General features: G+C 38.8%; 1 protein-coding gene across 1 annotated transcript in view; it reads right to left on the reverse strand.

Moving 5' to 3' along the window:
* Positions 1 to 3,977: 3,977 nt before the first annotated feature.
* zgc:113278 (Translocating chain-associated membrane protein 1-like 1-like) overlaps positions 3,978 to 12,974 on the reverse strand; it is a 17,325-nt gene continuing 8,328 nt past the window's right edge. The window contains exons 8-11 of the mRNA XM_022676776.2: positions 12,757 to 12,861; positions 11,135 to 11,278; positions 10,250 to 10,410; positions 3,978 to 4,279 (exon numbers count right to left, since the gene is read on the reverse strand). Of these exons, the coding sequence (XP_022532497.1) occupies positions 4,206 to 4,279; positions 10,250 to 10,410; positions 11,135 to 11,278; positions 12,757 to 12,861 (484 nt within the window). The 3' untranslated portion in view covers positions 3,978 to 4,205. The remainder of the gene's footprint in view (positions 4,280 to 10,249; positions 10,411 to 11,134; positions 11,279 to 12,756; positions 12,862 to 12,974) is intronic.

Below are 12,974 nucleotides of genomic sequence, written 5' to 3' on the forward strand. Positions count from 1 at the left end.
AGTGAAAATGTGGTTGTAATTCATGTTCTTTCCACAAAAAAAAGAAAAAACATGAAAGAGGCAGTGGTGTAAAGAACTGTAAAAAGTGTAAAAATGTTCTGTAATATATATTTTTTCAACTTTTTGTCAGAGTTGTGTCTTTGTTTCCATATGGCAGTAGCTGTGTTTTGCATACATTTCAAATAGTACTGATCAGGGGCGTCGCCTGGCCTGGGCTTCTTGGGCTTTAGCCCCGAATAATTATCCAGTAGCCCCGAATCGTTTTGCTCAGCTCAGCTGTATTAATAATGAGAAGACTGCTGTGTGAATGGAAAATCTCTTAACGCCAATCACGGAGCCAGTTCAAGGATAAAATTCCACCTTTCAGGAGAAACAGCCAATCAGCTTGCTGTTTTTTTGGAGTGTGGAGGATTAGTATATATATATATATATATATATATATATATATATATATATATATATGAGCAAAGGCCAGTATATATATCTTTACATACCCAGGCCATGCCCCTGGTACTGATCATTCTATCTGTATCCGTAAGCTTTTAGAGAATGTGCATAAATACGGACAAAATCATTGCAGAACACGGACAGGAGGTTCGATCCGTATACAGTATTTATCCATATTCGTAAGCTTGTAGAGAATCTGCACAAATACGGACAAAATCATTGCAGAACACAGACAGGAGGCTTTATCCGTATCGTTATCTGTATCCCTAAGCTTTTAGAGAATGTGCATAAATTTCAAACAAAAAACAATGCAGAATACGGACAGAGGGTCAGTCTGTATGTTTATCTGTAAGGTTTGAGAATAACGGAAAAAATCAAAGCAGAATACGGACAGAATCTCCATCCGTATCTTAATCGTATCTGTAAGCTTTTAGAGAATTTGCACAAATTTACAGGCAAAAATGCAGAATACGGACAGGAGGCTCCATCTGTATCTTTCTCTGTATTTGGAAGCTTTTAGAGAATGTGCACAAATACGGACAAACCAATGCAGAATACGGACAGGAGGCTTGATCTGCATACAGTAGTTATCCATATTTGTAAGCTTTTAGAGAACGTGCACAAACACGGACAAAATCTACGCAGAACACGGACAGGAGGCTCTATCCATATCTTTATCTGTATCCATAAGCTTTTAGAGACTGTGCATAAATTTCAAACAAAAAACAATGCAGAACATAGACAGAGGGTCCATCCGTATCTTTATCTGTATCAGTAAGCTTTTTGAGAATAACGAAGAAAATCAAAGCAGAATACGGACAGAATCTCCATCCGTATCTTTATCGTATCTGTAAGCTTTTAGAGAATTTGCACAAATTTACAGGCAAAAATGCAGAATATGGACAGGAGGCTCCATCTGTATCTTTCTCTGTATTTGGAAGCTTTTAGAGAATGTACACAGATACAGACAAAGCGAACGCGAGAGTACAGACAGGCGGTTGAGTTCATATCCGTATCCATAGGGTTTTAGAGAATGTGCACAAATACGGACAAAATCAGTGCAGAATACAAACAGAATCTCCATTACAGAATCTTTATCTGTAAGCTTTTTAAGATTGTGCACAAATAGGGACAAAATCAACGTAGAATACGGACAGAGGGTCCATCTGTACCTATCTGTATTTGTAAGGTTTTAAAGATTGTGCACAAATAGGGACAAAATCAATACAGAATATGGATAGTAAGCTCCAACTGTTTCTTTACTGTATCTGTAAGCCTTTAGAGAATGTGCACAAATACTGACAAAATCAATGCAGAATACGGAGAGGAGGCTCCTTGCATATCTCTACCTGTTTTCGGAAGTTTTCAGAAACTTCGAACAAATGCGTACAAACTCAATGTAGAATACGGACAGATGGCCCATCTGTATCTTTATCTGTATTTTTAAAGTTTTAGAGAATGTGCACGAATACGGACAAAATCAAGGTGAGGGTACAGACAGAAGGTTGTGTTCATATCTGTATTCATTAAGAATTTGGCAAATGCTGAATACGAACAAAATGTTTCATCCAAATCCATAAGGTTTTAGAGAATGTGCACAAATACAGACAAAACGAGTGGAGTACAGACAAAACGTGTCCTCATCCGTATCTGTTAGCTTTTAGAAATAGTGCTCAAATATGAACAAAATGAGCGCTTCTGAGTTCTTCCGAGACGAATAAGGACAAAATCAATGCAGAATACAGACAGAAAGCTCCATCTGTGTCTTTATCAGTAGCCGTAAGCTTTCAGAGAATGTGCACAAATATGGACAAAATGAAAACCAGAGTACGGCCAGAAGGGTGCTTTCATATCTGTTTATATAAGATTTTAATAAACGCAGAGTACGGACAAAATGTTTGATCTGTAACCTTTTTAGAGAATGTGCTTAAATACAGACCAAATGAACACAGATTACGGAATAAAGGTTCTGTCTGCAGAGACAAATACGGACAAATCAATGCAGAATACGGACAGTAGGTTGTGTCTGTATCTTTCTGTATCCGTAAGCTTTTAGAGGATGTGCACAGATACGGACAAAATTAATGTGAGTACAGACATAAGGCTGAATTAATATCCGTTATCCATAAGATTTTAGTGAATGCAGAGTTCGGGCAAAATGTTGTGTCCGTATCCGTAAGATTTTAGAGCATGTGCACACATACAGACCAAATGAACACAGATTACGGACTAAAGGTTCTGTCCGTGTCTGTTTTAACTTTTAGGGACTGTGCTCAAATATGAACACAATACGGGCTCCTTCTTCCTGATACATGGAGACAAATGCAAACAAAATGAATGCAGTATGCAGAGTATGGGCAAAAAAGCTACTTAAGTATCCGTATTTAAAAAAGATTAATGAATTGATTTAGATTTTCCGTATTTGCACACAAGTGGCTCTGTCCATATCAATATTGAAATGTTTTTAAAAGAGAATGTGCACAAAAACAGAAAAAAAATGAATACAGAGTACAGACGAAAGTCTTTGTCTGTATCTGTATTCTTCATTTTTTTATTTTTAGAGAATGTGCACACATACCATACGGACCACATGAACGCAAATTACAGATTACAGAGTCTTCTGTCCGTAATCTGCATTCGGTTTGTTCTTGCTCTCTTAAAAGGATGTGCATAAATATGGACAAAATAAAGTAGTAAAGAGTATGGACTGCTTTCAGAGGAGATGCTCAAATACTTACAAAAAAAGAAAACATACGGAATACGGATAGAAGTGTCCGTCCGTATTTTAACATTATTATTATTTTTTAAACTGTACCCATGCTTAATGAATGAGCATAAATGAGCCTTTAAAATGCCAGTTCTTCTTATTCTTTTTCAAACAAATTCAGTCCTTATTACGCAGCAGAGGCCGCAACGTGCATCGCCTCGACCGCCGAGCCTCAAACAGAACAACCACTGATCTTTAAACGTAGCAAAAATGGTTAAAACACAGCTAAAGAGGGCTAAATCTCACAAACAAAAAAAGGGCACTTTTTAAAAAGCCATCCTCCATCCTCACAGACTGAGGCTGAGGAGGGCATCAAGTGAAGCACCAGGGCTGGAGACTCTACCATCAGTTCTTCAGGAGTTAAATGCTAAATGCTAAAAGTTCGGCGAACCCTGAAGAACGAGAGAGAGAGAGAGAGAGACAGAGAGAGAAAAAGAGAGAGAGAGAGAAAAAGGTTCCCCTGATGAAGATATCAACCACCCACTTTACACACTCTCAAATAAAATCTGTATAAGCTAATCAATCAAACAAGCAATCAATTAAAACATTAGCCAGCTAGCATAGAGCTAATACTGGCTAGCATTTATGTTTTCTTTTTAAAGCATTTTCAGCTTTTCTTAAAACTCCTTCACATTACCAACAATATCAGCTCAATCTTCACTAAACCATCTCTCACTCCAAACTTAATCTGAAGAAAAAAAAATGAGAAAAAAATTAAAATTTCAGAAGAAAAACTAACGAAAAAAAAACACGAAGAGAAAAAACAAAAAAAAAAAACACTCCCACAGTCTGCTGCTCTGCCGCTCGCTGCGCCGGACCGCACGGATTAAGGGGACGGTGAGACTCTTTCAGGCGGTTCTTTCAGGAGAAATACGACGCGAACCTTTCCGTTTTTCTACAGTTGGAGTTTAGAAAGACAGAGAGAAAGAGAGAAAGAGAGAGAGAGAGAATAGAAACAGTGTCTCGTTTTCAGCACCTCGCCTCCATTCATCTAGGAGGCTTTCGTTTTTCTGGCTCTGGGTGACGTTTTCTCCTCCGGTTTCATCACTCCGTTCACTGATCCTCCTGTCAGAAAATCAAATAAAACACTGTATTAAACTATATTATATTATAACACACTGAGAAAGACCCTCAACCCTCTCTGTACTGTAGAGGGAAGCTGGAGCTTAGCTACACTTATACTGCTGAAATATTCACTCACCCCTCCACAGGAATCAGCGCCATTAAATGTCCTTCATATTTATTATTATTATTATTCATTTATTAATAATAACGATTATATTTTTATTTTTCAGCTCTGTAAAATTTATCTGTTATCTAAATAAAAGTTTTAGAGGAAATGATATTAAAAAGTTCATTTTTATTGGTGTTTTAATTCACTAAGAGAGAATGAGAATAAATGAGAGAGAAAAGTGTGAACGAGAGAGAGAGAGAGAGAACAGGAGAGAGATAAAACGAGAGAGAGAGAGAGAGAGAGAACAGGAGAGAGATAAAACAAGAGAGAGAGAGAGAGAACAGGAGAGAGATAAAACAAGAGAGAGAGAGAGAGAGAGAACAGGAGAGAGATAAAACAAGAGAGAGAGAGACAGAGAGAGAACAGGAGAGAGATAAAACAAGAGAGAGAGAGAGAGAGAGAGAACAGGAGAGAGATAAAACAAGAGAGAGAGAGAGAGAACAGGAGAGAGATAAAACAAGAGAGAGAGAGAGAGAGAGAACAGGAGAGAGATAAAACAAGAGAGAGAGAGAGAGAGAGAACAGGAGAGAGATAAAACAAGAGAGAGAGAGACAGAGAGAGAACAGGAGAGAGATAAAACAAGAGAGAGAGAGAGAGAGAGAGAACAGGAGAGAGATAAAACAAGAGAGAGAGAGAGAGAACAGGAGAGAGATAAAACAAGAGAGAGAGAGAGAGAGAGAACAGGAGAGAGATAAAACAAGAGAGAGAGAGACAGAGAGAGAACAGGAGAGAGATAAAACAAGAGAGAGAGAGAGAGAGAGAGAACAGGAGAGAGATAAAACAAGAGAGAGAGAGAGAGAGAGAACAGGAGAGAGATAAAACAAGAGAGAGAGAGAGAGAGAGAGAGAGAGAACAGGAGAGAGATAAAACAAGAGAGAGAGAGAGAGAACAGGAGAGAGATAAAACAAGAGAGAGAGAGAGAGAACAGGAGAGAGATCAAACAAGAGAGAGAGAGAGAGAGAGAGAACAGGAGAGAGATAAAACAAGAGAGAGAGAGAGAGAGAGAGAACAGGAGAGAGATAAAACAAGAGAGAGAGAGAGAGAACAGGAGAGAGATCAAACAAGAGAGAGAGAGAGAGAGAGAGAGAGAGAACAGGAGAGAGATCATTTTGCTCACCTCTTGGGAACAGTACAGTAGATTACATGATCACAGATTTAGATCCTTTCTCTCTCAGTGCATTCACTGTAAAACCACTAACCCCTCTGTCTGATCACAGTCAAATTACTGTGTTCATTAAAAGGACAGAGACTAACAGCACAGCACACACTCAGCCCAGTAAGCTGTACAACATCCGGAGACCATACAGATGGGCCCAAAACAGCACAGAAGAGTTCCAGAAAACAATCAGCACCCAAGAAATTCAAACTCAGTTAGACACCTTTCTGGATACCATATATTATCACAGTAAAGAAGGAGTCAATCTGGCAGTAAAAAATCTAAATACAATATTCAAAAACACATCAGAAAAGGCTAAATTAAAAATTATTAATACATCAAAACCTAAGCTTAAAAAAGAAGATAACTGGTTTGACCAGGAGTGCCAAAACATACGTAAGGAACTAAGGAAATTATCAAATCAAAAGCACCGTGACCCAAAAAACACCCACATACGCCTTCTTTACTGTGAGACATTAAAACAGTATAAACGTACACTCAGAACCAAAAAAGCCCAGCACACCCACAAACAACTGACACTAATTGAGGAGTCAATCAAAACCAATCAATTTTGGGAAAACTGGAACAACCTTAAAAAAAGAGACCGTGAAGTATTGGCTATACAAAATGGAGATATTTGGACGAACCACTTCCAGACACTTTTCAGAAAAATAGAGACAAATTCAAATCCACAGCAAAATAATATAAACAAAAAGCTTAAAGAACTAGAATTAGCTGTTAAAGACAATCAAAACCCATTAGACTTCTCAATTACTGCGCAGGAACTTAAAGAAAAGATTAACAAACTAAAACCAAAGAAAGCAAGTGGGCCAGACGGCATACTAAATGAAATGATAAAAAGTTCAAGTTCTAAATTACAGCTGGCAATTGTGAAATTATTTAACCTGGTTCTGAGTGTAGGTTACTTCCCTGAAATCTGGAACTATGGACTTATAACACCAATCTTTAAAAATGGAGATAAATTCGACCCCAATAATTACAGAGGCATCTGTGTGAACAGTAATCTGGGGAAGTTGATGTGCAGCATCTTAAATTCTAGACTTTTAAACTTCCTTATGGAGCACAATGTCTTGAGTAGAAGTCAGATTGGATTTTTACCAAATTTCCGCACCACTGATCATATTTACACCCTACACACCCTAATTGATAAATATGTTACCCAAAATAAATCCAAAATTTTTGCATGTTTTATTGACTTTAAAAAAGCATTTGATTCAATCTGGCACCAAGGATTATTATACACTCTGCTAGAGAGCGGTGTAGGGGGTAAAACATATGATCTAATTAAATCAATGTACACTGGAAACAGATGCGGAATAAAAATTGGCAGCAAACAAACAAACTCCATCTCTCAGGAGCGCGGAGTGAGACAGGGCTGCTGCTTGAGTCCAACATTATTCAATATTTATATTAACCAATTGGCAAAAATATTAGAGAAGTCTGCAGCCCCGGGTCTCACTCTGCACGACTCAGAGATCAAATTCCTGCTCTACGCAGACGACCTGGTCCTGCTGTCCCCCACAGAACAGGGTCTACAGCAGAACCTGGACCTGCTGGAGCAGTACTGCCAGACCTGGGCCCTGGCAGTAAACCTAAAAAAGACAAATATTTTAGTATTTCAAAAAAGATCCAGATCTCAGGGGCAAAAGCACATATTTAAATTAGGTACAAATAATATTGAATATTCAAAAAACTACAATTATTTAGGTATTACAATCAGTTCATCTGGAAACTTTACATTGGCAGTGAATGAACTGAAAGGAAAAGCACGCAGAGCTTTCTACGCCATAAAACAACAAATTCCTGTAGAAATTCCAATTAGAATTTGGTTAAAAATATTTGAGTTTGTAATTCAACCTATTGCCCTTTATGGCAGTGAAGTGTGGGGTCCGCTTACAAACCAAGAATTTAGTAAATGGGACAAACATCCAATTGAGACCCTGCATGCAGAATTCTGTAAAATTATTCTGAAGGTTCACAGAAACACCCCAAACAATGCATGCAGGGCAGAATTAGGCCAATTTCCACTGATTTTAAAAATACAAAAAAGGGCAATCAAATTCTGGACACATTTACAACACAGCGACCCCCACTCTTACCATTATAAATCTCTGCAGTACCAAGAGTTGAGCAAAGACACCAGTCCCCTCACTCAGCTGGTCCTGAAGCACAGTTCTACACTCACACACATTAACACACTTACACACACAGCTCTAACACACACTAACACCCCACACACTCAGGACCAGACACCAATCAGATTCAACCAAATTACAAAACAACTCCAACAAAACTACATCAGCTATTGGGAAACTCAAACTAAATCTCAGAGTAAACTACAGTGTTATTCGGCCCTAAAGCGTCAGTACAGAGCAGCGGAATACCTGAGCACCCTGACTGACCCCAAACTGAGGTCCACCCTGACCAGGTACAGACTCAGTGCCCACAGCCTGGCCATAGAGACGGGCAGGCACAAGAAATCCTGGCTGCCCAAAGAGCAGAGAGTGTGCCCACACTGCCCACTGAACAGACCAGAGACAGAGCTGCACTTCCTTACAGAATGTCCCAAATATTCCCAGATTAGAACCCAATTCTACACCAAATTCACCCACAAATTACCTGCATTTAAAAACATCCCCGATCCAGAAAAACTCCCCTACCTGCTGGGGGAACACAGTGAGTGCTGCACTCTGGCAGCGCAGTACGTCCAGGCCTGCCACAGCCTGAGGGACAGTGAGTGACCACAGATACACTGCTGTACAGAACTACAAGCTCTATTACTCTTTATTATAAATCATATGTTTTTTTTTTTTTTTTTTTTTTTTTTTTTTTTTTTTTTTTTTTTTTTTTTTTCTTATAATAATTAATTTAATTGTTTACTTAAACTTGTGTTCAAATTTACCTGTACAGTTATCTTATGTTAAATTTTGTCAGGAATATATATATATATTTGTTAATCACAGCTTTGGCAATACAAATGTGAAAATTTGTCATGCTAATAAAGCAACTTTGAATTTGAATTTGAATTTGAGATCAAACAAGAGAGAGAGAGAGAGAGAGAGAGAACAGGAGAGAGATAAAACAAGAGAGAGAGAGAGAACAGGAGAGAGATAAAACAAGAGAGAGTGGATGAGAGAGAGAGAGAGAGAGCGAATGAGTGAGCAAGACAGAGCAAGAGTGAAAGAACAAAATGTGCGAGAGGGAGTGAAAGAGAACAAAAGAGAATGAGTGAGTGAGAACACAAGAGACAGTGAACGAGAGAACAAGAGAGAGACAACGAGAGGGGGAAATAAAATAAGAGAGAGCGCGAGTGAATGAGAGAAAAAAAGAGAAAAAAAGTAAACGAGACAGAGAAAACTAAGAAAAGAGTGAACGAGAGAAAGAAGGAGAAAATGAATGAAAAAATGGACAGAAAGAACGAGAGAGGTGGAATGAGGGAGAGAGAAAACGACCATACAAAATATAGAGAGAGATAGAGATAGAGTGAATGAGTGAGCAAGAGAGAGCAAGAGTGAAAGAACAAAATGTGAGAGTGAAAGAGAACGAGAGAGAATGAATGAGAGAGAAAACAAGAGATAGTGAATGAGAGAGACACAACAAGAGGGAGAGTGAATTAGAGAGAGAACGAGAGAGAGAAAAGTGGACGAGAGAGAGTGAAAAAGAGAAAGAGCAAAAGAGTAAACGAGAGAGAGAAAGAGAAAAAGTAGACAAGAGTGAGAGTGAAAGAGAGTGAACGAGTGAAAGTGAACAAAAGAGTGAACGAGAGAGAGAAAACAAATGAAAAAAATAGACAGAACGAGAGAGATAGAATGAGGGAGAGAGAAAACAACCAAACAAAATGAGAGAGAGAGATTAAGAAAGAATGAGGAAGAGAAAAAAACAAACAGAGAGAGAATGAGAGAACGAGAGAGTAAACACAGGAGAGAGAAAATGAGAGTAAATGAGAGAGAGAGAGAAAAACAAGAAAAAGTGAGAGAATGAGAAAGAGACAACGAGAGAGTAAATGAAAGAGAAAACGAGAGAGAGAGAGAGAAAACAAATGAAAAAAATAGACAGAACGAATGAGAGAGAAAATGAGGGAGAGAGAAATAGAATGAGAGAGATAGAATGAAGGAGAAAGAAAACGAACAAACAAAATGAGAGATTGAGAAAGAATGAGGGAGAGAAAAAACGAACGGAGAGAGAATGAGCGAGTAAACAAGAGAGAAAAAACGAGTGAATGAGAGAGACAGAGAAAAATAGAGAAAGAGAGTGAACAAGATAGCAAACGAAAGAGAGAGAAAGGAGAGTGAATGAGAGAGAGTGAAGGAAAGAGAGAATTATTAATTAATTAAACTTCTTTTACTATAGTTGCTTAGAAGTTAAACTGTGTTTTACTCATCAGTGCCTTTTTACTTTCAGTTATTTCTGAAATTACTAATATTAACTGACCTTAACTTTGTTTATTAATAATTCAGTTATCTTTATCTTCACTATCATTACCTTCTTTATAGCATATTTAATAAGAGGTGAAAACAATAAGATAAAATGTGTAGAATATTAGAAACAGCAGTTAGACAGACTCTAAACTCCAGCTTGTTTTAAATCTGTGTTTATATCTGCAGGAGCTGTAATGAACTCTCACCCCTGGACGAGTCTTTCTTGGTGGGTTTGCTTTTAGGACTGACTGTTTTCTTCTTGCTGGCCTGGATCTGGCTCTGCTCTCTCCACTTCTTCAGCTGGAAGTTGATGAATTTCCACATCATCCAGGCCTGAGTCAGACAGATAGCCGACAGACACGTCATCCTGAGAGAGAGAGAGAGAGAGAGAGAGCACAGAAACACATAAACCAGACTCAGAGACGCAGTAGTGACCTTAAAAGTGCCGTATTGTGTTTATAGTGAGAAAAATATGGGTCTATTTTTATTTTACACACTTTTATTTCACACATTTGTGCCAAATCCTGCTGGAAAATGAAAACCATCACTGATCATCAGTAAATTTTACATTTCATTAGTAAATCAAGGGAGCAGAGTCTGGAGGAAGAGTGGAGAGACACACAGTCCAAACTGCTCGAGGTCTAGTGTGAAGTTTCCACCAATCAGTGATGGTTTAGAGAGACATGTCTGTCATCTGCTGGTGTTGATCCACTGTGTTTTATTATCAAGTCTAAAGTCAGTGCAGTTTTGTTTTCCCACAAAATCTTATTATATAGAGGTGTGGATTTCATTTTCCAGCAGGACTTGGCACACTGCCCACACTGCCAAAAGCACCAATTGGTCTTATAATATAATATTCTAATTTTCTGAGACACTGATTTTTGGGTTTTTATTGGCTGTGAACCATAATCATCAACAATAAAAGAAATAAACGCTTAAAATAGATCATTATGTGTGTAATACATCTATATAATATATGAGTTTCACATTTTGAACTGAATTACTGAAATAATGTAACTTTTTAATGATACTCTAATTTTTTATGATGCACTAGTATTTGATACCACTAGGGGGCAGTAGGAATACAGTACCTGACAGTGAGAACATTAAAGTTTCCTTCTGCCAATGAGAATCCCTGATTATCCGTACGAGACAATCCGAACCCAAACGTCAAAACAGAAAGAGTGAGCGTCAGGAGACGAGCGATAACGAAGAGGAGCGCCCACAGTGTAAACCTGAGAGAGAGAGAGAGAGAGAGAGAGAGAGAGAGAGAGAGAGAGAGAGAATAAAGGGGAGAGAGGGGATAAAAGACTTGACTTTTACATGATCTTTATTTAACATTAGATCAAACAAACATGGAAATAAATGTCAAAAACAACTTGAATCATCATGTATAAAACTAATATATATATATATATATATATATATACTAATGTACTTTCAAATACTAAGAGAGAGAGAATAAGAGAAAGCGCAAGAGAGAAAGAACCACACGAGAAGAGTGAAAGGAGTGAGAAAATTAGAGAGAAAGACAGTAAGAGAGCAAAAAAGCAAAAGATTGAGGTAAAGACAGGTAAAGGGAGAGAGCGCAAGAGTGAAAGAATGAGAGAATGAGCGAGAGAAAGATAGAGAGCAAGAGATTAAAAGAGAGGGAGAAAGAGAGAGCAAGAGATTGAACGAGCAAGCAAGAGAAGGCAAAAGAGAAAGCGCAAGAGAGAGCGAGAGAGCATGAGAGAGCCCAAAAGAAAGAGTGAGCATGAGAGCGAGAGCAAGAGAGAGCACAAAAGAGAGAGAGAGAGAGAGAGAGAGAGAGAGTGCGGAAGAGAGAGGGAGGGTACAAGAGAGAGCGAGAGTGAGTCCAAAAGAAAGAGCAAGGGAGAGAGTGTGAGCACACAAGTGAGCAAAAGAGAGAGAGAGAGAGAGAGGGAGAGAAAGCAAGACAATGTGCAAGAAAGTCAGCGAGAGAGAGATTGTAAGAGAGCAAAAAAGCAAAAGAGAGGGCAAGAGAGATAGAGAGTGAAAGAGGGAGAGCACGAGAGAGAGAGAGAGAGAGGGAGAGAGAGAGAGCAAGAAAGCAAAAGATAGAGGGAGAGAGTGCGCAAGAGATCAAATGAGTAGGCAAGAGAGGGCAACAGAAAGCAAAAAAGAAAGAGGGTGCAAGAGCAAGAGAGAGAGAGAGAACCAATATGACATTAACTGAACTATTCCAACATTTCTCCTGATAAATGATAGTTGAGTTAAAGCAGCACTAGGTAGGATTCCCTTGATTTTTGATCTTCTTAAAGAAGTAAAATTACAGCTTGAAACTCACTGCAGCGCTGCATTGAGGTGTAATAGGAGGAATAGCGGTGCTCTCGTGTCTGTGCCGGAGCTCCTCTGAGCTCAAACCAGACTCTGTAAGTTTTCCAAGGCGGCCGCGACCAACGCTCGCGAGAACTGCGACCTGCTTTCCGACCTTTAGTTCTAACAGTTCCACAAGGACTACTGGTTCATTCTTTACAAACTAACATACAGACACTCTGGCAGAAGCTGGGAAGAGACCGATTATGTCTGTGAAAGCCAGAAAACGAGAAAGAGAAACTAATCGGCCTGAAACATTTATTACACTCTACAACTGTAGGGGGAGCCCACGAGCACAAAATCTCAATCCTACCTAGTGGAGCTTTAAACAGTGGTGTAAATATGGAGGTGGTGGTGATGGTGGTGATCGTACCCTTTCTGCTTGTTCTCGTTACTGAAGTAGAAGAGTCGTGAGGCGTGGAAGAGCAGCTCCACCAGGTAGTGAGGAATCAAAAGGACCAGACCCAACCGGTGAAGACTGGAGGAGACAAACGCAGAGATTTACATTAATAAGAATTAATTCCTTTAACTTCCCTCTGAATCAGAGTTCTGTATTCCTGTACAGCAGCATGAATACAGAGCGCTGGAGCT

Source organism: Astyanax mexicanus, chromosome 13, assembly GCF_023375975.1.
Source record: "Astyanax mexicanus isolate ESR-SI-001 chromosome 13, AstMex3_surface, whole genome shotgun sequence".
Classification (NCBI taxonomy): domain Eukaryota; kingdom Metazoa; phylum Chordata; class Actinopteri; order Characiformes; family Acestrorhamphidae; genus Astyanax; species Astyanax mexicanus.